The following is a 25,533-nucleotide window of genomic DNA, read 5'->3' as shown; positions in this document are numbered from 1 at the left end:
CATACACCTAAGTATCATACTGTAGTGGTAAAGTGAACAGCGTTCGGAACATTTAGTTCTGAATGCTGGGCGCACGAGCTGTGGGGGTCGGCCATGCCCCCTCGTCACGCCCCACCCCCTTAATGCAAGTCAATGGGAGGGGACGTGACAGCCGCTACGCCCCCTCCTATAGACTTGCATTGAGGGAGCACGGCGTGACATCATGAGGGGGCGTGGCCGACCCCCGCAGAACACACGCTCACAGTGTTCAGAACTAAATGCTGGCGTACCCCTTTAATTGACAATAGTGTCCAAGTACCAAAGATCTAACAAAGACTGGCAGTTCACTGTAGAACCATATTCAGTCATGGCCGTAAATGTTGGCACATCTGAGAATGTTCTATAAAATGAAGTATTTCTCACAGAAAAGGATTGCAGCAACACATGTTTTGCTATACACATGTTTATTCTCTTTGTATTGGAACTAAACCAAAAAAGAGAGGAAAAAAAACAAATTGGACATAATGTCACACAAAACTCAAAATTGGGGAAAAATAAGATTGTTTCAAGCATGTGATGCTCCTTTAATTTCACCTGGGCCAATTAACAGATGTGAGCAATATAAAAACCACACCTGAAAGCAGATAAAAAGGAGAGAAGTACATTGTGTGTCTGTGTGCGCCACACTAAGCATGGACAACAGAAAGAGGAAGAGAGAACTGTCTGTGGACTTGAGAACCAAAATTGTGGAAAAATATCAACAATCTCAAGGTTACAAGTCCATCTCCAGAGCTCTAGATTTGCCTTTGTCCACAGTGCGCAACATTATCAAGAAGTTTGCAACCTATGGCAGTGTAGCTAATCTCCCTGGGCGTGGACGGAAGAGAAAAAAATGATGAAGGTGTCAACGCAGGATAGTTTGGTGGATAAGCAGCCCCAAACAAGTTCCAAAGATATTCAAGCTTTCCTGCAGGCTAAGGGAGCATCAGTGTCAGAATGAACTATCCGTTGACATTTAAATGAAATGAAACGCTATGGCAGGAGACCCAGGAGGACCCCATTGCTGACACAGAGACATACAAAAGCAAGACTACATTTTGCCAAAAATGAACTTGAGCAAGCAAAAATCCATTTGGGAAAAACTCTTGAGGACAGATGAGACCAAGATAAAGCTTTTTGGTAAAAAATATAATTCTACTGTTTACCGAAAATGGAATGAGGCCTACAAATAAAAGAACACAGTATCTACAGTGAAATATGGTGTAGGTTCAATGTTTTGGGGTTGTTTTGCTGCCTCTGGCACTTGGTGCCTTGAATGTGTGCAAGGCATCATGAAATCTGAGGATTACCAACGGATTTTGGGTCGCACTGTTCAGCCTAGTGTTAGAAAGCTGGGTTTGTGTCCAAGATTTTGGGTCTTCCAGCAGGACAATGACCCCCAAACATACGTCAGAAAGCACCCAAAAATGGATGGCAACAAAGCGCTGAAGAGTTCTGAAGTGGCCAGCAATGAGTCCAGATCTAAATCCCATTGAACACCTGTGTAGAGATCTTAAAATTGCTGTTGGGAAAAGGTGCCCTTCCAATAAGAGAGACCTGGAGCAGTTTGCCAAGGAAGAGTGGTCCAACATTCCGGCTGAGGCTAAGTTTCCACTTGGTTTTTTTCTGGCAGTTTTTGGAAAACAGCATCCAATGAAGGAATGAAAACCAGGCACTGCAAGGGTTAAGGCAACTAGGTCGACTCAGCTGTTGTAGCCACTGATGTCCATAGCGGTCCTAGACACAGGTCTGTGTGGTGCTCAGTGTCTATCATTAACAAGTGCTATAATGTTAGCAATGAGAGCAAAAAAGAGACAAGGCAACTCACCAGGTAGACGTCTGTGAAGATGTCATTTATTAAGGCACTGAAGCAAAATCACATAGAGTATGGACTCGCTATTACGGGAGTAGGGAGAGTGGAACAGGTACGGCGACAAGGCAATGTCCATTTCAAATCAGATGACGTTTCTTCTGGCCACAGCCACTGGAAAACAGCCATTGCAGTTTTTGAGCCAAAGACAGAAGTGTATTCAAAAGGAATAGGACATATAAAGGAAGGACTTATACTTCTCCTCCCTTATGGATCCACTTCAGACTTTGGCTCAGAAACTGCAGTTGGCAGTATTCCAAAAACTGCCAGAAAAAAAACCAAGTGGAAACTTAGCCTGAGAGGTGTAAGAGTCTTATTGATGGTTATAGGAAGTAGGGATAGACCGATTATCGGTATGGACGATATTGGCCGATAATCACGATTTTGGGCATTATCGGTATCGTCTTTTACCTTGCCGATAAGCCGATAATGCCCCGCCCCCGCACCCCCCCCCCCCCCCCGACCAACCAAATATTAAGTTAAGGATGCCAATAATTTTTGGGAGTTTGTTGTGACATTATGTCCAATTTGCTTTTTTTCCTCCCTTTTTTTGTTTAGTTACAATACACACAAAGGAAATAAACATGTGTATAGCAAAACATGTGTTACTGCAATCCTTTTCTGTGAGAAATACTTCATTTTCTAGACAAATTTCAGGGGTGCCAACATTTACGGCTATGACTGTATAGGAGATAGCAGGCCTGTGCCAAAGCTTTACTACAAGGAAAATAGGATTTGTATTAAATAAGACCTTGGCTGGAAACTACTTTAGGGGACAGCCTCCAGCTGGCTTCATACAAGCAAATGAGATGATAATCTAGGTCTAGGACTATAAAGTCAACATATGGCCATAAGGAATATGAATTGGAAAGCTCTCAGAATCTGTTCTAAACCTCAGCCAAAATGTAAAGAAATCAGACATCTTCCCAGTACATTATAAACATACAGGGCTCTAGTCGGGGAGGATGCATGGAGGATGAAGAAATGTTTTCTGGCAGTAGTTGTAGGGGCTTTGGCTATACAGACCTGATCTAGTGTGTCCATTCTATATAGTACAGAGCGTAGTTTATGGTTTATCCTTGGATAATAGTATATCAGCATCATGGGGATGAATAAACACATATTGGATGCATTACTGACTGAAGGTATAGCTACCTACTACAAGGGAGAATTTACATCAGTCTTTTTTGGACAATGTTGCAACAGTTATGAAACTTGGCAAAATATCTACTGTACATAGATCAATCATACTCATACAGTTTGGTCCGGTTCACACAGGGCAATCTGGTTTAATGTATCCTCTTCTTACTTTTGGACATTCTGATTTCCAAATCTGTAACACATGGCACATGTGCATATACAGTGATTGGATGAAGAGACCCAGAACAGCAGACTCAGGGAGGAAGTAAATGCATGGTGAGTGAGGGGGGGGCATAGTGCTTGCCTCAGACATGCCCCTTTCTGAGCAGTGGATGTCAGAATGAGTGAGAAGCAGAACAAAGGGATCTGTGAGCCATGTAAATAATCTTCATGACCTAGTGAGTAACATATATAAGTAGGGCTGCAGCTAAAGATTATTTTAATAATCGATTGGTTGTCGATTGTTTCATTGATTAGTCGGAAAAAATTTCAAAATGACAAAAAAAGGGTTTAGCCGATTCTAATTGAAAAATTATGTACAATGGCCATATTAAAAGTTTCTAGCATGTGATGTGACCAAACTGCAGCAATTTAATTTTTTTACATTTTTGCCGGTTGCTGTACAGGATCATTATTAATGATCCTGTACAGAAACCAGCATAAATTTGATACTGCTGCATGGGTAACTGTCTGAACTATTAAAATAAAATTAATGATTTACTAACATTTAATTTTAATAGTTCAGACAGTTAGCCATGCTGCAGTATCAGATATGTAAAAAATGTTTGACTCTGTAGTACTACAAACACTAGGATGCAATGCTCTGCACATACAACCATGTGTATAGCAGTCTATATGTACTATATACACACTGCTTTACCCATGGGGGTTATGTGCAGAACATTGCACCCTTGTGTCTGTACTACATTCACAAGGGTGCAATGCTCTGCAAATACCCCCATGGGTAAAGCGGTGTGCACTGCACACACTTTATTAAGTAGGGCCATTATATAACCCCCTCTGATGCTCCCTGTTCCATTATTTTACCCCCCTCTGATGCCCCCTGTGCCAATATATTCCCCCCTCTGATGCTCCCTGTGCCATTATACCCCCTCCCCCTCTGATGCTCTGTGTCATTATACTCCCCCTCTGATGCCCCCTCTTTCATTATGTTCCCCCCATGATGCCCCCTCTTTCATTATATTCCCCCCCATGAGGCCCCCTCTTTCATTATATTCCCCCATGATGCCCCCTCTTTTATTATATCCCCCCCCTCTGATGCCCCCTCTTTCATTATATTTCCGGCCCCCCCTCTGATGCCCTGTGTCATTATACCCTCTGATGCCCCCCGTGTCACGGTATTTCAGCCCAACCCCCTCCCCTCTCCTGTACCACATTATTACCAAACCTCCTCTCTGATCCCCTGCTACCTGTCCTCGGGCCCCATGTGTACTCCAGCAGGCTCAGGGGCTCGGCGGTCATTGTTGGTACTGGACCACATCCTCGGTCCGGACGGAGGTGCGTGCGATGAGTGACATCATCACACGCTCCTACGCCGGGACGCTATCGTCCTGCGCGGTTCGCTATAGGCTGCAGCCCATTATATGTGAATTCCTCAGGCATTTGGCACTGCTTGCCTGAAGCAGGGCTAAATGCCTGAAGAATTCACCTGCCCCGCACCCGGAACTGCATGTCCGGGCGTCGGCGGTACAATTTCCACAGTGACTCACTGTCACTGAGGCTGCTGCGGGATTTCCGGGACTCGTGCCTGACCGCAGCAGCCTCCTGACTGTGGATAACAAATCGGGCGATTATTCGATAACGTGATTGGTCAACAACAAATCCCGTTATTGAATTTAATTGATTTTATCGATTAATCGTTGCAGCTCTATATATAAGCACAATTTTTATAAAGCATCTATGAGAACCATGGCCTCACGGGACAAACATACAAACTTCACTAGATGTATCAAGAGGCCCTTACTACATTCAATTTGCCTCAGATTCCAGTGTGGGTTTGTATCACAATGAGGTAAATCTACAGCAAATCTGAAAAGAATCAGTGGCATATAAAACATGCTGATGATTTACCAAGTGTCCAGCATGTTCCCAAATTCACACAAAAAATCCCTGCAAAAACCGCCCCACGTGAATACACTTCAGATCCACACATCATAGTCAAATCCCTATGTGATGTTACGCAAATGCAACAACAAAGAGAACAGTCACACATCACGGTACAGTCATCTCCACGGTCTAGGCGTGACTATCATCTTACTTGCATTTTTATTCACTTTAATCGACCACAGAGTACGGCAGAACAGTCTAAACTACCAGATAGTAGCTCCATGATTTAAAGGGGACTTCATTACAAGACCAAGACCAAGAATCAACACAACATTGTCCCTACACTACATACAATCCTCAGTGGAGGCAAATCTCCAGCCATCGGACATTATATACATATATATATATATATTCCTCAGAGGGCTGCTATGTAATCCCCTGCAGTTTCTAGACATGGGGGGATTATTCAAGGGTCGTATAGGTGAATGAGTTTTGATTACCTTTAATTTGTGTGGTGGTAATGTGTACGAGTGTCAAATTTATTTAACAGCGTTTGGAACAAACTGTTCCGAACGCTGAAGCCGGGAGCTTGTGACTTCATAGCCCCGCCCCCTCATGATGTCACGGCCTGCCCCCTCAATGCAAGTCTATGGGAGGGGGCGTGACATCCGTCACGCCCCCTCCCATAGACTTGCATTGAGGGGGTGCGGCGTGACAGCATGAAAGAGCGTGGCAATGACGTCTCGAGCTCCTGGTTCGGAACAGTTTCTTCCAAACACTGAGCAGCGGAGAACGCCTTTATATGGTTACATGGCCTGTGATAAAAATGGCGCTAGTACACTTCAGTACACCACTTGGTTTCTCCGTGACTTTTTAGCAATGCTTTCCACGGCCAGTTATGTAAGCTAGGTCAGGGCTGGTGTAGACTTGAGACAAATTGACGGCTGTGCAACAAATTGTGCGACTATTGCACAAGAGAAATTCATGACCACTGCAGAAAAACAACATGATTTTGACATACCTACACAACTAAAAACTGTTCAAGCTAAATCTGTATTGGCCCTTCATTATGGGGGAGATTCATCAAAACCTGTCCAGAGGAAAAGTTGCTGAGTTGCCCATAGCAACCAATCAGATCCCTTCTTTCATTTTTCAGAGGCCTTCTTAAAAATGAAAGAAGCGACTTTTTCCTCAGGACAGGTTTTGATAAATCTCCCCCCATATGTCTTTACTGGTGTGGTAGATTGTACATAGGAAGTGGAGCAGCACTTACTGAGCAGGTTAGGGTGTATCCACTGCAAGCAAACCATATACAAAATAGTGGTGGGGACCAGATGTCCTATTCGCAGACACCTCTCCGGTGAAAGACCATTTTTTCGTATCAACTGGCTCCAGAAAGTTATACAGATTTGTAAATTATTTCTTTTAATCCTTCCAGTACTTACCTTATGCTGTAAACTACAGAGGAAGTTGTGTATTTCCTTTCTGTCTGACCACATTGCTCTCTGCTGCCACCTCTGTCCATGTCAGGAACTATCCAGAGTAGGAGCAAATCCCCATAGCAAACCTTTTCTCCTCTGGACAGTTCCTGACATGAACAGAAGTGTCAGCAGAGAGCACTGTGGTCAGACTGAAAAGAACTACACAACTTCCTCTGCAACATACAGCAGCTGATAAGTACTGGAAGGATTCATATTTTTATGTAGAAGTAATACCCCCTTCTGGGAGAGCAGACACCCCTGACCTTATCATTAGACAGTGATTAGAAAACAGACACCCCTGACTCTATCATTAAACAGTCATTGGAGAGCAGACCCCCTGACTCTATCATTAGACAGTCATTGGAGAGCAGACCCCCTGACTCTATCATTAGACAGTCATTGGAGAACAGACCCCAGACTCTATCATTAGACAGTCATTGGAGAGCAGACCCCCTGACTCTATCATTAGACAGTCATTGGAGAACAGACCCCTGACTCTATCATTAGACAGTCATTGGAGAACAGACCCCCTAACTCTATCATTAGACAGTCATTGGAGAGCAGACCCCCTGACTCTATCATTAGACAGTCATTGGAGAACAGACCCCTGACTCTATCATTAGACAGTCATTGGAGAACAGACCCCATGACTCTATCAGACAGTCACTGGAGAGCAGACCCCCTGACTCTATCATTAGACAGTCATTGGAGAGCAGACCCCCTGACTCTATCATTAGACAGTCATTGGAGAGCAGACCCCCTGACTCTATCATTAGACAGTCATTGGAGAGCAGACCCCCTGACTCTATCATTAAACAGTCATTGGAGAGCAGACCCCCTGACTCTATCATTAGACAGTCATTGGAGAGCAGACCCCCTGACTCTATCATTAGACAGTCATTGGAGAACAGACCCCTGACTCTATCATTAGACAGTCATTGGAGAACAGACCCCCTGACTCTATCATTAGACAGTCACTGGAGAGCAGACCCCCTGACTCTATCATTAGACAGTCATTGGAGAGCAGACCCCCTGACTCTATCATTAGACAGTCATTGGAGAGCAGACCCCCTGACTCTATCATTAGACAGTCATTGGAGAACAGACCCCTGACTCTATCATTAGACAGTCATTGGAGAACAGACCCCCTGACTCTATCATTAGACAGTCACTGGAGAGCAGACCCCCTGACTCTATCATTAGACAGTCATTGGAGAACAGACCCCCAGACTCTATCATTAGACAGTCATTGTAGAACAGACCCCTGACTCTATCATTAGACAGTCATTGGAGAACAGACCCCTGACTCTATCATTAGACAGTCATTGGAGAACAGACCCCCTGAATCTATCATTAGACAGTCACTGGAGAGCAGACCCCCTGACTCTATCATTAGACAGTCATTGGAGAACAGACCCCTGACTCTATCATTAGACAGTCACTGGAGAGCAGACCCCATAACTCTATCATTAGACAGTCATTGGAGAACAGACCCCCTGACTCTATCATTAGACAGTCACTGGAGAGCAGACCCCCTAACTCTATCATTAGACAGTCATTGGAGAACAGACCCCCTGACTCTATCATTAGACAGTCATTGGAGAGCAGACCCCCTAACTCTATCATTAGACAGTCATTGGAGAGCAGACCCCCTGACTCTATCATTAGACAGTCATTGGAGAGCAGACCCCCTGACTCTATCATTAGACAGTCATTGGAGAACAGACCCCTGACTCTATCATTAGACAGTCATTGGAGAACAGACCCCCTGACTCTATCATTAGACAGTCACTGGAGAGCAGACCCCCTGACTCTATCATTAGACAGTCATTGGAGAACAGACCCCCTGACTCTATCATTAGACAGTCATTGGAGAACAGACCCCTGACTCTATCATTAGACAGTCATTGGAGAACAGACCCCTGACTCTATCATTAGACAGTCATTGGAGAACAGACCCCCTGAATCTATCATTAGACAGTCACTGGAGAGCAGACCCCCTGACTCTATCATTAGACAGTCATTGGAGAACAGACCCCCTGACTCTATCATTAGACAGTCATTGGAGAGCAGACCCCCTGACTCTATCATTAGACAGTCATTGGAGAATAGACCCCTGACTCTGTCATTAGACAGTCACTGGAGAGCAGACCCCCTGACTCTATCATTAGACAGTCATTGGAGAGCAGACCCCCTGACTCTATCATTAGACAGTCATTGGAGAACAGACCCCCTGACTCTATCATTAGACAGTCATTGGAGAGCAGACCCCCTGACTCTATCATTAGACAGTCATTGGAGAGCAGACCACCTGACTCTATCATTAGACAGTCATTGGAGAACAGACCCCTGACTCTATCATTAGACAGTCATTGGAGAGAAGACCCCCTGACTCTATCATTAGACAGTCATTGGAGAGCAGACCCCCTGACTCTATCATTAGACAGTCATTGGAGAACAGACCCCCTGACTCTATCATTAGACAGTCATTGGAGAGCAGACCCCCTGACTCTATCATTAGACAGTCATTGGAGAGCAGACCACCTGACTCTATCATTAGACAGTCATTGGAGAACAGACCCCTGACTCTATCATTAGACAGTCATTGGAGAGAAGACCCCCTGACTCTATCATTAGACAGTCACTGGAGAGCAGACCCCTGACTCTATCATGAGACAGTCATTGGAGAACAGACCCCTGACTCTATCATTAGACAGTCATTGGAGAACAGACCCCCTAACTCTATCATTAGACAGTCATTGGAGAGCAGACCCCCTGACTCTATCATTAGACAGTCATTGGAGAACAGACCCCTGACTCTATCATTAGACAGTCATTGGAGAACAGACCCCATAACTCTATCAGACAGTCACTGGAGAGCAGACCCCCTGACTCTATCATTAGACAGTCATTGGAGAGCAGACCCCCTGACTCTATCATTAGACAGTCATTGGAGAGCAGACCCCCTGACTCTATCATTAGACAGTCATTGGAGAGCAGACCCCCTGACTCTATCATTAGACAGTCATTGGAGAGCAGACCCCTGACTCTATCATTAGACAGTCATTGGAGAGCAGACCCCTGACTCTATCATTAGACAGTCATTGGAGAGCAGACCACCTGACTCTATCATTAGACAGTCATTGGAGAGCAGACCACCTGACTCTATCATTAGACAGTCATTGGAGAACAGACCCCTGACTCTATCATTAGACAGTCATTGGAGAGAAGACCCCCTGACTCTATCATTAGACAGTCATTGGAGAGCAGACCCCCTGACTCTATCATTAGACAGTCATTGGAGAACAGACCCCCTGACTCTATCATTAGACAGTCATTGGAGAGCAGACCCCCTGACTCTATCATTAGACAGTCATTGGAGAGCAGACCACCTGACTCTATCATTAGACAGTCATTGGAGAACAGACCCCTGACTCTATCATTAGACAGTCATTGGAGAGAAGACCCCCTGACTCTATCATTAGACAGTCACTGGAGAGCAGACCCCTGACTCTATCATTAGACAGTCATTGGAGAACAGACCCCTGACTCTATCATTAGACAGTCATTGGAGAACAGACCCCCTAACTCTATCATTAGACAGTCATTGGAGAGCAGACCCCGTGACTCTATCATTAGACAGTCATTGGAGAACAGACCCCTGACTCTATCATTAGACAGTCATTGGAGAACAGACCCCATAACTCTATCAGACAGTCACTGGAGAGCAGACCCCCTGACTCTATCATTAGACAGTCATTGGAGAGCAGACCCCCTGACTCTATCATTAGACAGTCATTGGAGAGCAGACCCCCTGACTCTATCATTAGACAGTCATTGGAGAGCAGACCCCCTGACTCTATCATTAGACAGTCATTGGAGAGCAGACCCCTGACTCTATCATTAGACAGTCATTGGAGAGCAGACCCCTGACTCTATCATTAGACAGTCATTGGAGAGCAGACCCCTGACTCTATCATTAGACAGTCATTGGAGAGGAGACCCCTGACTATCATTAGACAGTCATTGGAGGGCAGACTCCCGACTTTAGCATTAGACACTGGCATCATGTGGGCAGCAACCTCTAATCTGTGGTTCCCCAGCTATTACAAAACAGTAGCTTTTTACTGTCAGGTCATGCTGGGAGTTGTAGTTTTGCATCAGCAAGAAGCCACTGCCGTAAAGTAGAATAAAGGCTATGCTCTGAGGAGCAGACAGGATGTATGAATGTCATTTAGTTTGCTTGGAAAGTATGACACGTGTGCCAGCCCAGGGCCAGTGACCCATCTGGAAGCCCTCACAACTGTTTTAGCGGGCAGCAATAACAACTCTCATAGATCCCAATAGAAAGTAATGCAGTAAGTCCGGAGCTGACAGCTAACTTTCCCACGCACGCGCTGCTGGGCTCCTGGGACTTGTAGTTCTCTGACAGCTCCACACACCGTACGTTGCCTTGGCTGCAGCCCCTCGCGGTGACAACACTCCCTCCCGGCAGGCCATGCAGCCACTTTCCTGAAGTTTAGTAACTTTCTATCCTCCCCCTCCCGGAGGACACCGTGTACAGCGCCCGGCACACTGACAGTTTACCCGCTGGGTGAGCCCCCGCACTCCCCCCTCAATCACCGCTCACAATGTCCCCCGGCACCGCAATGGTTAACCCGCATAACTTACAGCCATAGTGAGGACGGAGGAGCCCGTCCACATCATCCGGGGTGGACATGGTGACTGGACTGTGGACCCGATATGGGGCGGTTCGGTTCCGCGCGATGAAGAAGGGGAGGGAAGGTGATAGAGGGGGCGATGAGGACGAGAGAACTTCTCCAGAGGTGCAGGAGCCTCCACGGTGCCAGAGAAGACAGGGTGTGTCCGCCCCGCCCCCGCCATCCTCAGCCTATAAGAGGCCAAGTCATCCGGCGTCTGCTGCTGCCAAAATGAGAGCTTGTGGCGGCGGTGAGCAGCGCTATTATGTGCGGCCGGGGGCTGTGTGACATTACCACCGCCATGGGACTCACCTGGGTCACCCATACCGGGCCACCTGAGGAGAGTGTCACCTATAGCGGGTCACCTGAGGAGAATGTCACCCATAGCGGGGTCACCTGAGGAGAATGTCACCCATTGCGGGTCACCTGAGGAGAATGTCACTTATAACAGGGTCACCTGAGGAGAATGTCACCCATAGCGGGGTCACCTGAGGAGAATGTCACCCATAGCGGGTCACCTGAGGAGAATGTCACCCATAGCGGGTTACGAGAAGGATGTCACCCATAGCGGGCCACCTGAGGAGAGTGTCACCTATAGCGGGTCACCTGAGGAGAATGTCACCCAAAGCGGGTCACCTGAGGAGAATGTCACTTATAACGGGGTCACCTGAGGAGAATGTCACCCATAGCGGGGTCACCTGAGGAGAATGTCACCCATAGCGGGGTCACCTGAGGAGAATGTCACCTATAGCGGGACACCTGAGGAGAATGTCACCCATTGCGGGTCACCTGAGGAGAATGTCACTTATAACGGGGTCACCTGAGGAGAATGTCACCCATAGCGGGGTCACCTGAGGAGAATGTCACCCATAGCGGGTCACCTGAGGAGAATGTCACCCATAGCGGGTTACGAGAAGGATGTCACCCATAGCGGGCCACCTGAGGAGAGTGTCACCTATAGCGGGTCACCTGAGGAGAATGTCACCCATAGCGGGTCACCTGAGGAGAATGTCACTTATAACTGGGTCACCTGAGGAGAATGTCACCCATAGCGGGGTCACCTGAGGAGAATGTCACCCATAGCGGGACACCTGAGGAGAATGTCACCCATTGCGGGTCACCTGAGGAGAATGTCACTTATAACGGGGTCACCTGAGGAGAATGTCACCCATAGCGAGGTCACCTGAGGAGAATGTCACCCATAGCGGGACACCTGAGGAGAATGTCACCCATTGTGGGTCACCTGAGGAGAATGTCACTTATAACGGGGTCACCTGAGGAGAATGTCACCCATAGCGGGGTCACCTGAGGAGAATGTCACCCATAGCGGGTCACCTGAGGAGAATGTCACCCATTGCGGGTTACGAGAAGGATGTCACCCATAGCGGGCCACCTGAGGAGAGTGTCACCTATAGCGGGTCACCTGAGGAGAATGTCACCCATAGCGGGTCACCTGAGGAGAATGTCACCCATAGCGGGTCACTTGAGGAGAATGTCACCCATAGCGGGTCACCTGAGGAGAATGTCACCCATAGGGGGGTTACCTGTGAAAAATGTTATCCATAGCAGAGTCACCTGAGGAAAATGTCACCCATAGCGGGTCACCTTAGGGAAGTGTCATCCATAGAGGGTCACCTGAGAAAAATGTTACCCATAGCAGAGTACCTGAGAAGAATGTCACCCATAGTGGGTCACCTTAGGGAAGTGTCACCCATAGGGGGTCAACTGAGAAAAATGTTACCCATAGCGGGCGTCACCTGAGGAGAATGTCACCCATAGTGGGTCACCTGAGGAGAATGTCACCCATAGCGGGGGTCACCTGAGGAGAATGTCACCCATAGTGGGTCACCTGAGGAGAATGTCACTTATAGCAGAGTCTCCAGAGGAGAATGTCAGCCACAGCGGGTCACCTGAGGGAAGTGTCACCCATAGGGGGTCACCTGAGGAGAATGTATCCCCATAGCAGGTCACCTGAGGAGAATGTCACCCATAGCGGGTCACCTGAGGAGAATGTCACCCATAGTGGGTGACCTGAGGAGAATGTCACCCATAGCGGGTCAGCTGAGGAGAATGTCACCTATAGCAGGTTGGCTTAGGGAAGTGTCACCCATAGGGGGGTCACCTGAGAAAAATGTCAGCCACAGCGGGTCACCTGAGGAGAATGTCACCCATAGTGGGTCACCTAAGGGAAGTGTCACCCATAGGGGCCACCTGAGAAAAATGTTACCCAAAGCGGGGTCACCTGAGAATAATGTCACTTATATCTGGGTCACCTGAGAAGAATGTCACCCATAGCAGGACACCTTAGGGAAGTGTAACCCATAGGGGGTCACCTCCGAAAAATGTTACCAATAGCGGGGTCACATGAGAAGAATGTCACTTATAGCGGAGTCACCTGAGGAGAATGTCACCCAGACACCAACAATTAAGAACATGTTGTTGTGTGACTTCACCACATTCATCTTCTCACTTGTAGACTATGTTTAGTCCATTAAAGTGAATGGGTACTCCATGTTATACGTAAGCATAGGACACACACGAAGAGCCCTGTAACAGTGTGAACACGTGAACCTAAAAACGTGAATTTAGGAAAATGTATTAAAAAAGAACAAACACTTGTTATAAATTTGGCACATTTTGCACACTCCCCAAATGAAATGTACACCTGTTAGGAGTAGGCATAAATTTCGCCAAGCTATAGTCTGCCTGAAAGTTTTTGGACTTGCCTGTTCTGGGAGGCCTTGCCCTCTTTTCAACTATGGTGCACTATGATGGTATTTTAGTATTTGGTATTTGTGACAGAAACTTATGCAAACACAATGATACATTCCCCCAGAATTCTTTACAAGTCATGAAACACAGAGACGATTTCCCAAAAGTGTACTTTTCCACCATCAGACTTGGGTACGCCTTGACAATTGGGGGTCCTCTCCTTTCCTAAATGGAGGAAGGACTGTAAACTTTATGCCATAAAGGAACACCAAAGGATTGTTCCAGATTGTCCCAGTGTGATGTTTCAGGAGTCTTCTTTCCCTTTGTTCCTGGAGGAAGAAGGATAACCCCTAAAATGGAGCTGCATACTTGAGCCCCAAATCACATGCCATAATTCCGCAAAATGGCCCTGATTTACTAAGAACGGAGTGTAGGTTTCTTTGTGGGTTTTAATTCCCTACAATTTTTTCCCACAGTATTTACTTTTTTCAACTGTAAATTTTTATTATATTCAGACAGAAAAATACACACCAGTAGGAATGATCGGGGTGACGTACCCCACAGTAAATGAGAAATGCAAGCAAGTAATAATCCAAATCACAACAATCAAGTCAGGTAGTCACAACTGTGACACAGTAATGTTATAGTTAACAACCGCACATTTGGATCAAGTAGTCCTAGACATGAGGGGGGGGGGGTGGAGAGGGTGACTAAGACAACAACGTCAAACAGAGGGGCGAGGGAACAGAAAAGGAAACGTACAAAGAAATAGGAAAGTGGGTTGAGAGAAGCAAGAAGAGAGGAAAAGGTCCAAAAGGAGCTAAAAGATCAAGGAGGTTGCCTATCCGTGAATCTGTCCCATGGGTCCCATACTGAAAGAAATTGTGAGATAGTGTTATTCAAAGAGGCAGTAAGAGATTCCATAGAGCGAATTTCACGGACCCGGGCCAGGAGTTCACCCTCAGACGGGGGGGAAGTCTGTTTCCAATGTTTTGCAATGAGAGTTTTCGCTGCCAGGACGATGTGTAGAAATAGCTTAAATGGTCGACCAGACAAGGCCCTAGTCGACAAATGTAAGAGATAGATTAAAGGGTCTAGGGGCACCCCAACTCCCAATATGTCACGGATAAGCCGCTGCACCATTACCCAAAATTGAGAGATCAGCGGACAGGACCAGAATATATGGTAAGTGTCCCCCAGTCCCACACCACATCGCCAACATTGCGGGGGGATGTCAGGGTTCAATTTATTGAGGAGGACAGGGGTATGGTACCAACCCATAAGCAATTTGTATTGTGTCTCTTTGTAAGCTGTACATATGGAGGCCCGAGAAGCCCTATCCCAAATTACCCTCCACTGAGGAATTGTAATAGAAGTGTTAAGGACTTCCTCCCAGCGACCCATATAACGGTGGGAGGGGGGGGTTCCGTCCACGGGGGAGATTAAAAGGGAGTAAATACTCGAGAGCAGTCCCTTCGTCTGTGGTCCACTCCTACACAACCTCTCAAAACTCGTAGGGAGCGAAACCACTACCGAGCCCCTCTGAGAGGATAGGTAATGTCGGAGCTGGGTATAGTGAGTGAACGCAGAGGCTGGGAGTTCCCAACGAGATTTCAGGTCATCAAAAGACAGAAGAGTCCGAGTAATAGGATGTACCACATCAGCCCAGCAGAACAAACCTCTCGAGCCCCATTCCCGAACCATAAGTGAGGTGCCTCCAGGAGGGAAGTCAGGGTGGTAGAGAAAAGACTGCATTGGGGAGAAAGGGGACAGGAGTCGGAATCGCCTGGAACAATAAGTCCAGACATATCTCGTGAAAGACATAGGACCTAAAAGGGTGCATGCAGGGGACGGAAGCGGGAAGGACCATAGGAAAGAATTAGGATGGACAGGTGCCAACCATAATTTTTCAAGTTCCATCCATTTACTATAAGCAAAGTGAGTAGACCATGCAGCTAGGTGACGGAGGTGTGCGGCCCAATAATATTTTGTGACATCTGGGACCCCCAGACCTCCAGAAACTCGGTTCGCCATCATGACCGTCATAGGGAGCCTATGTCTTTTAGCGTCCCAAATGAACCGGAAAATAGCCGACTGAAAGGACCGTAGCATAGCCAACGGAACCCGCACCGGTAACGTTTCGAAAAAATAAAGTAATTTAGGAAGGATGGTCATTTTAACCGCAGCAATTCGCCCGAAAAAGGATATGTATTGCGATCTCCATTTTTCTAGCAAAGAACGTAGCTCTCTGAACAAAGTAGGGAAATTTACAGAATAGAGCGAGGCATATGTAGGGGTGATGGAGACTCCAAGATATTTAATGGCAGAGGGAGACCAGCGGAAAGAATAGTTAGAGCGAAGTAGGGAGACCAGAGAGGGTGGGAGATTTACAGACATTGCTTCAGATTTAGAAAGGTTGACCTTATAGCCCGATACCAAGCCATACTCATGCAAGAGTTTGTACAGCGTAGGTAAGGACAAGAGAGGGTTAGTGAGGGTAAGTAAAACGTCATCTGCAAAAAGGCAAATCTTAAAGGTCTTCCCATGAAGGGAGATTCCAGAGACATCCGAACTCCCCCGGATCAGAGCCGCCAGCGGCTCTATGCAAAGGGCAAAAATCAGTGGGGACAACGGACATCCCTGTCTAGTGCCGTTATAAAGGGTAAAGGGAGGGGAGGAGTCAGTCGGGAGCTTGAGAGAGGCAGTAGGGGAGGAGTAGAGACCCCGCAGCGCAGTGAGGAAGTCACCAGTGATCCCAAATTTCTGTAGAGTAGCGAACATGAATGGCCAGCCCAATCTATCAAAAGCCTTTTCGGCATCCAAGCTCAATATTAAAGCCTGTTCAGATCGCTTGTTAACAATATCTATAAGATTGACAACCCTTCTAGTATTATCGCCTCCCTGACGACAGGGGATGAAACCCACTTGGTCCTTATGAATAAGGGCGGGGAGGAAACAACAAAGACGAGCTGCCAAAATCTTAGAGAACAACTTCAGATCCGAGTTCAACAGGGCTATGGGCCTAAAGCTGGAGCAATCATGTGGGTCTTTATTAGGTTTAGGAATCAGCGTAATCAAGGAATGTAAAAAGGACTGCGGAATCCCCTCCCCCCGTAGAAAAGAATTGAACAGGGGGACCAGTCGAGGAAGAAGGACAGACGAGTAGGTTTTATAGTATAAATAGGTGAATCCGTCAGGTCCTGGAGAGCGCCCAGATGGGAGAGACTTGAGAATTTCAGTGAGTTCCTCCAATACTATGGGAGCGTTCAGGGACTCCCTGTCAGACGCAGAGAGAGTCGGAAGGCTGCACCTGGATAGGAACGTCTCCAACACAGCGTCACGCCCTCCCGGATCCGAGGGGAGCTGTGAGGGTAAAGAGTACAACTTGGAGTAATAATCATGGAGAAGGCGGGAGATGGTGTTAGGATGATAGTGTAGTGTCCCCGCAGCATCCTTCAGGGCAAAAGGAGACTGAGCAGCCGCACGATCCCTTAAACGTCTAGCCAGCATTGTATGGGCCTTATTGCCCTTTTCATAAAACCTCTGTTTGGCATAAAGCAATTGACGTTCAACTTTATGAAGGGCCAAGTCACCCAATTGGGACCGTGCAACTACCAGCCGCCTCAGTACCGGGAGGGAAGGGTTAGTTAGTAAGAGAGCTTCCAGGGCAGAAATTTGGTCCTTAAGTTCCCGGGAGCGGGCCAAGGCATCTCGCTTCAGTCTAGAGCCCAATGCAATACAATGGCCTCTGACCACCGCTTTATGTGCCTCCCATAGTACAGCCTGGGAGGACACAGAGCCTTCATTTTCCGCAAAGTAAGTAGCTATGCTATGCAGGATCGAGTCCCGGGAAGAAGGAGTTTTAAGCAAGGAGTCATTGAGACGCCAATGACAACGGCGGGAGAAAGAAGTGAAAGGGGAAAAAGACACAAGAACAGGGCCATGATCAGACCAGGAGATAGGTTCCATGGAAGCAGAGGAGAGCATACGCAGCATTGGGAGGTTCCCGAAAAAATAGTCAATTCGCGTATGGAGTTTATGAGGTTGGGAATAAAAAGAAAAAGAGCGATCGGATGGATGATTAATACGCCAGAGGTCATAGAGCCCTGCCGAACGAACCAACCGACGAAAAAGCGTAGAGAGACGCAACTGAGGGGCAGGCGGTGGGGAGTCCGTTAGGGAGTAGCGATCGGCAGAGGGAGAAAAAACCAAGTTAAAGTCCCAGCCCAGCAGCCAGGCGGAGGTTGGGTATGCAGACAATCGCTTCAAGACCCGTCGGAGGAAGGGGATTTGTGCAGAGTTCGGGGCATAAACATTACAAAGTAGCAGAGGTTTCCCCCCAAGGGTGCCACATAAAATTACAAACCGCCCTGAGGGGTCAGCAAAGGAGGAGGAAACCTGCAAGGGGCAGTGTCGTGAGACTAGGATAGCTACTCCCGCTACCCTCCTGTCCGAGGAGGCCATGTATACCTGAGGGTAAAGGTGTTGTAGGAAGTGAAAGGAGCCCGTCTTGTCAAAGTGCGTTTCCTGAACATAGACGATATCCGCCTTGAGAGCCACCAGCTCCCGTTGTAGGAGACGCCTTTTAGGGAGGGAGTTAAGGCCTTTCACATTCAGGGAAACGCACTTAGCCATGAGGGGTAGGTGTGGTGTAAGGAAGGTGCCATGGTAAGTACTCACTCAGAGAAGTAGAAAACGCATCAGCGGGCCAGCCCGAGTCCAAAGACCACCATCGTTCAGTACTGGACCTAAAAGAAGAGCAGAGACAAAGAACAGGAAGAGACTCAGAAAGAAAGGGGAAGAGCAGGACACAAAAGGGGGGGGACAAAAGGGAAAGACAAACAGGGATACAAAACGGTAAACAAACCACTGGCACTAGAGCCAGAGAGGAGACCTTAGTAAAACAAATCAATAATGCAAGAAGAATAAACAACAGCGTTACTATATTTGTCATGGCCTCGTTGGGGGAAGTGGAAGTACGCATCAGAGGGAGGTCACACCAAAGAATAGAAACCCCTTCCACCCAAAGGCCATGCCAAATCCCTACTGTACAAAGGGAGCCAGAAGGGCACCCGTTATTTTAGAGGCAGCAGTAAAAGACAACTATAGTAAATTGCAAGTAAAAGAACACAGCACCCCGCCAGGTGAAACGAGAACCAGACAAGTAGTCACAGAACGTGTGGGCCCAGAACTTAGTTCCAATATATCCTTCAGGTAGGGTCATGACGTGATCCCGATGAGGATTGAGCAGGCTGGCCCCTACCACCTCCACGACGTTTCCCTCGAACTGGCTGCCATACAGGAGGAGGCGGAGGGGGAAGGGGTTGTAGAGCCCAGTCGGGAAGCTTCGGGATTTGGAGATCTAAGACTGCACAGAACTCCGGGATATCAGCATGTGAACGTAGAACTGCAGAGCGTCCATCCCGACGGGCTTGGAGAGCAAACGGGAAGGACCATCTGTAGGGAATCTGTGCCGAGCGTAGAGATGACAGGAGAGGCTGCAACATCTTGCGCTTACGTAGGGTAATCCAGGAGAGATCCTGGAACAGCTGGATAGGTGCCCCATCAAAATCAAAGTCCCGAAGGGTGCGTGATTTAGCCATAATTCTCTCCTTCAGTTGAAAGTCATTGACACAACAAATCACATCCCTTGGAGGGCCAGAGGTAGGGCGAGGGCGGAGGGCCCGGTGGGCTCGATCCAGTGCAATCTTGTGGGACGAGGGTTCACCCAGGATCAAGTTGAAGATAGCTTCCAGAGTAGCATGAAGATCTTCGTCCCGGGTAGCCTCAGGCAATCCACGGACCCTAATATTATTTCTCCTACCCCTGTTGTCAAGGTCTTCCACATGCGAATGCAGGTCACCCAGAAACGCAGATTGAGCAGAGACGGTTTCATGCAGGTTAGCAATGTAGGACCTAGTAGAGTCATGAGCTTCTTCTAAATCGTCCACTCGGCCTGAGACATGTTGGAGATCTTGGCGCATATCCGCTATTTCGGCCCTGCAGGCCTCTCTGACTTCAGCAATAAGAGTCTTGAAGTCCCCCTTTGTCGGTAATTGAGAAAGCAATAGAGAGAGGTCAGGGGTAGCCGGGATAGGAGCAGGGACCCCCGAACACTCCAACTCGGAATCCAGGCCAGCCTCCCAGCCACCGGGCGCAACAGACAAAGAAGGAGCCTCCTGAGGCTGTGTGAGTGTGTTCCAAGGGGTGGGTGCCCCAGGGCGCCCAGCCGAGTTCCTGGAGGCAGACATATTCCTCTGCGGTTTAGGAGAGGTGCAAGGGATAAGGGCCCCAGGGGGATCAGTCCCAGCAACTTCAGCAACAAGGTTGTCAGAACCTGGAACTCCAGCAGAGGGCCCAGGCACTAGAGGAGCCGAGAAGGAGGCCAAGGGGACTGTAGGTGACAAGCCCTGTGTCTGGGTATGGGGCAGGAACTGAGGCGATGGCCCTTTAAACAGCACAGCTCCAGGCGAATACCCTGAGTCCCTGGGGTCCGGGCCTAGCAGGGCCGAGGATGTTATGAGGGGGTCCAGAGGAGGAGAGGCAGTCCCAGATGGAGGTATAGGGTGAAACAGGGCCGGAGAGGCACCTACCTCCACAGTGCAGCGATCCACAAGAATGGAGCCCAGGTCCCCTGCAGACACCCCCACTCCCACAGTATTTACTAAGGCTTCCCTACATCTTGCACTTTTCCCTACATTTTGCTTTTTTTTTTTTTTTTTTTTTTGCACATGTTCTGATCTGTAGGGTTTTCATCAGCTCAAATCCACCACATTTTCTGTAGAAACCTTAGTAAATATATATATATTTTTTTTTTTTTTGTGTGTGAAAATGTCAGGAACACACCCCTTTTGTGACCACACCGACTTTCCCCATGGCCATGCCGCTTTTTCGGGTTTTCCAAGTAAAATGGAGAGTTGGTCGGGTTTGTTTCAATTCTGGCGCAGACTCCGCAGAACTAATCCACATCCGTAAACATGGCTAAATCAGTGGCATGAAAGTAAAAATCTGCTGTGGGACTGCGCCCTTAATCTGACGTGAAGGAACACTGAGGAGAGATTGCCCTAGCACTTCATGTTTTATAAGAGACTGTTTTTTATAGTGATACATTGTATATAAATATTATACTCTGTACATAAAAATAAGTTAAATTGGCAAATTTGGAAACTAAAACTTTGCTACGTGTGCTATTATTGAATTCTGAGGTATACAAAGTGGAGCCGATAAAACGCATGAATATGGCAGCTGAACTAGTAACCCCCATGCTTTTCGGATTCATAATTTTAATACAGGAAAACTGTAATCCAGGTATTCAATGTGTACAGCGCATTCATAGATAGAATACATGGCAGATGAGGAACTTGTTGTCATCGCAGGCCAGGCCTACACATGAGCTTAGGCTACTTTCACATTATGAGTATTCATCCGTTGTTAAACATCTGTTTTCTGTATAAAAACGGATGTATAATAACGGATAAAATAACGGATGCTAACGGCTGAATAACGTCCGTCAAAATAACAGGATATTCATCAGATAAGACCCGTTATAACATCCATCACGTACGGCCATTTTAACACCTCTGCCTACAGATTCCCACAGCCAGGACTACTACTACTCCCATCATGGAACAGACTTGTTTCCATGATGAGAGTAGTAGTTCCCCCGGCTGCGGGAGTCTGCTGGGGAGGCTACATTAGTGTTTGTACTACTACCCCCATCATGAAACAGACTATTCCATGATGGGGGTTGTAGTACAGGGGCTGAGGAATTGATCGCACCAGGTCTCCCTTCTGGGACCCGATGCGATCAGAAGTTATTAAACAGGGGGGTGGGATGCATGCTCCACTCCCCTGCGATGTATGATGTCTTTTACTTTCATTTTTAAATTCCCCACCGGGAGCCCTGAATGGCCGGTAAAGGATGAGCCATTCAGGGCTCCCGGCTGGGTTTTTAAACTTCAGAGTTGCTTATTATATAATCACATTCCCCTTTAAGTATATTCATTTTATTCCCCCCATGTTTATATGTATGATTCCCCCCCGCCTGCTGCCAGGTCATCTTTTAGCGCTCTCACAGCGCAAAGCAGGGACATGTCATTCCATTCCCTGCTGCTCATCTCCGTATTTGACAGAGGAGCAGTGGAGAATGGAAGGACCTGTCCCCCCTGTGTGCTGTTATAGCGCTCAATTCCCCGCCGCCGGTACCTGACCTGTACCCCCAATGCGCTGCCTCATTCATATATTCCCCACTGCCGCCCAATATGTCCCCGCTGATGCCCTGCTCAAGTGCAATCATAGCTCACAGCATCGAGTATGGAGATAAACAGTGGAGAATAGACAGACATGTCCCCACTGTGCACTCTGATTGCGCTTGGAGCAGGGCAGCTGCAGGGACATGTTGGGAACTGGCGGTGGCGGCGATGAATGAATGAAGCAGCGCACAGAGGGAACAGGTCAGGTACCGGCAGCAGCGGGGAATGGAGCTCTATAACAGCGCACAGGGGAGACAGGTCCCTCCATTCTCCGCTGCTCCTCTCTGTCAGATACAGAGATGAGCAGCAGAGAATAGAATGGCATGTCCCTGCTGTGTGCTGGCAGGGGGTAATCATACATATACACATTGTGAACATTACCATTGGTGTGAATTAGCTTTCATGGACCTGTTCACACTGCAGATTTTCAGCAGCGGAGAATTCCCAGTGTGATCGTAACCTAAATGCTGCGCCGCATGTGAACATACGGGGACATTTATCATCGTTGCTTTGGTAAGCATGTTCTGTAGTCATTTTTTTCTTGCTATTTTTTTGCATATGTATGACATATTTATCATACTATCACAGGGGGTTGATAAATTTGGCTTACATGAGCAAAAACCAAGAAATATCTTTTAAATATCATTTTTTTTAGCACATATAAGCAAAAACCAAATAATCACTACAGAACACCACTATGCAGCTTTGAAAAAAAAAAGTGTATATATATATATATATATATGTGTGTGTGTGTGTGTGTGTGTGTGTTTATTACATTTTTTAACACTGTTTTTTCTCCCTAAATGTACTTTCTTCTTTTTATTTTTATTTTTTTGTTACTTCTTCTACAGATCCGTGTATCCTGTGGACTCCTTCGGATTCAGTGGACTACTTCGACGACCAGCATTTTTGCTTGATGTTAATAAAATGATTAACGAGGGCTTGTGGGGGAGTGTTTTTTGTAATAAATTTTTTTTAAACCTGTTGTGTTTTTTTTTTTTTTTTTTTTACTTACTGGACAGGCTTGGTAGTGGAAGCTATCTTACAGACGGAGTCCATTACTAAGCCGGGCTTAGCGTTAGCCACAAAAACAGCTAGCGCTAACCCCCAATTATTACCCCGATACCCAACATCAAAAGGGGTGCCGGGAAGAGCCGGTACCAACAGGCCCGGAGCGTCAAAAATGGCGCACCTGGGCCTAGGCGGTAACAGGCTGGCGTTATTTAGGCTGGGGAGGGCCAGTAACAATGGTCCTCGCCATTCCTGGTAACGTCAGGCTGTTACTGTTTGGTTGGTATTTGGCTGAGAATAAAAATAGGTGGGACCCTATGTGTTTTTTTTTAAATATTTAATTATTTATAAAAAAAAACACATAGGGTCCCCCCTATTTTTATTCTCAGCCAAATACCAACCAAACAGTAACAGCCTGACGTTACCAGGGTGGGCGAGGACCATTGTTACTGGCCCTCCCCAGCCTAAATAACGCCAGCCTGTTACCGCCTAGGCCCAGGTGCGCCATTTTTGACGCTCCGGGCCTGTTGGTACCGGCTCTTCCTGGCACCCCTGTGGCCTTGGGTACAGGGGTAATATTTGGGGGTTAGCGCTAGCTGTTTTTGTGGCTAACGCTAAGCCCAGCATAGTAATGGACTCCGTCTATAAGACAGCTTCCACAACTAAGCCTGTCAAGTAAAGTAAGGAAAAAACACAACAGGTTTAAAAAAATAATTATTACAAAAAACACTCACCCACAAGCCCTCATTAACCATTTTATTAAAATCAAACAAAGAAAAACGCTGGTCATCAAAGTAGTCCACCGAATCCGAAGGAGTCCACAGGATACACGGATCTGAAATGAGAAGGAAAAAAAATGGGTTAGTACATTTATTATCACCTGCTCGCACATCTCCCGCGAGCAGGTGATAATGCTGGGAGTTGTAGTTGTGTGGTGCAGGAGATGTGTGGGCAAGTGACAAGCTTGTCCCCTGCCCCCAGCTGCAGGACTACAACTCCCAGCATGTCCTTACAGTAAGGACATGCTGGGAGTTGTAGTCCTACAGCTGGGGGCAGGGGACAAGCTTGTCATTCGCCTGCACTGCACAACTACAACTCCGAGCATGTCCTTACAGTAAGGGCATGCTGGGAGTTGTAGTCCTGCAAAGGGAGCCCAGGCACACACACACAGAGAGTCACACACAGTCACACACACACAAACACACACACAGACAGTCACACACACACAAACACACACACAGTCACACACAGACAGTCACACAGAGATAGAGACAGACAGAGAGACAGACACACACACTCACCCATGCAGCGCAGCGATCCTTCTCTCTGGGCGCCCTGCGAGTGACGTCACTGAAGGAGGGACGTGGGAGCGGAGGCCGGCGCAACCGAAGACGTGGGAGCGGAGGCCTAGCACAGTGCAGGTGAAGGCCGGGGGGAGGAGGGCTGGGGGGAGTAGAGGGGTGCTGGTGGGGGCGGAGGCAGGGAACAGTGCAGGTGAAGGCCGGGGGGGGGGGTTACGGACGGGCACAGCGCAGGTGAAGGCCGGTGGGGGGAGGGGGGGTGTATGCTGACGGACCCCCCCCCCCCCCCTGACAGACTCCTATATCCCCCAATCATGTCACTGTTCCGATTGGCTGCTGGTCCTGGCCAATCACAGGACCCAGCGGCAAATGTGAAATGACAGCAGGGGATTTAGGAGTCTGCGGCGCCGGTATATGTAAGGAGCCTGGGCTGACATTACAGTGCAGCCGTCCGGGCTCCTCATACTGCCTCCCCACTACCCTCACTTAATAATGATGGGGACACTGATATACATCCCCCCTTGTCTCCCGCCTGCGCCGCTCAGCTCCCGCTGCTACAGGACTACAACTCCCAGCGTGTCCTCACTGTAAGGGCATGCTGGGACTTGTAGTCTTGCAACAGTTAGCAGACAGATGGGAGTTGTGTGGCGCTGGCAGGTGAGAGGGGTGGGATGTAAATCACTGCAGTGTCCCTGTAGCGAAGTGAGGGTAGCAGGGAGAAAGTATATCAGAGCCCGGGCGGCAGTAGCTTTTCCTGCTCCCTGTTGGAGCTGGAGTAAATTTAGTCAATTTTTATGGCCGTTGCAACATTTTATTGCGCAGCTGCGACTATCGCAGTTAATAAATACCTGACTAAACCAAGTAAAATTTTCAAACCCGCGTACCGTAGTCAAAAAAACCAAACTTGCTCTTCTTGCTCGCATAGATGATTGTCGCATGAAAAGTCACGGTGTTGCAGTAGCGACTTTTTTGCAACAAATT

The 25,533-nt window shown here is 47.7% G+C and overlaps 1 protein-coding gene and 1 long non-coding RNA gene across 6 annotated transcripts in view; both read right to left on the bottom strand.

The window, feature by feature from the left end:
• IQGAP1 (IQ motif containing GTPase activating protein 1) overlaps positions 1 to 25,533 on the bottom strand; it is a 260,950-nt gene that overhangs the window by 220,816 nt on the left and 14,601 nt on the right. The window contains exon 1 of one of the 5 annotated variants that reach the window (XM_056572116.1): positions 11,248 to 11,621. The exons of 2 other annotated variants lie outside the window; for them this stretch is intronic. In XM_056572116.1, coding sequence (XP_056428091.1) covers positions 11,248 to 11,296 — 49 coding nt within the window. In that variant the 5' untranslated portion in view covers positions 11,297 to 11,621. Of the gene's footprint in view, positions 1 to 6,368; positions 6,421 to 11,018; positions 11,210 to 11,247; positions 11,622 to 25,533 lie in introns of those variants that run through there. 2 more of the 5 variants (XM_056572115.1, XM_056572117.1) reach the window with 2 other exon arrangements.
• On the bottom strand, positions 12,192 to 14,466 carry LOC130368448 (uncharacterized). Its single transcript, XR_008892470.1, has 3 exons — positions 13,126 to 14,466; positions 12,307 to 13,063; positions 12,192 to 12,275 (listed from the first exon to the last, which is right to left on the bottom strand). It is a non-coding gene; the product is annotated as an uncharacterized LOC130368448 (long non-coding RNA).

The sequence above is a fragment of the Hyla sarda genome, chromosome 4 (assembly GCF_029499605.1).
Source record: "Hyla sarda isolate aHylSar1 chromosome 4, aHylSar1.hap1, whole genome shotgun sequence".
NCBI classification, from domain to species: domain Eukaryota; kingdom Metazoa; phylum Chordata; class Amphibia; order Anura; family Hylidae; genus Hyla; species Hyla sarda.
The sequence above is the reverse complement of the archived record's forward strand: the minus strand, read 5'-3'. Positions and strand labels throughout refer to the sequence as shown.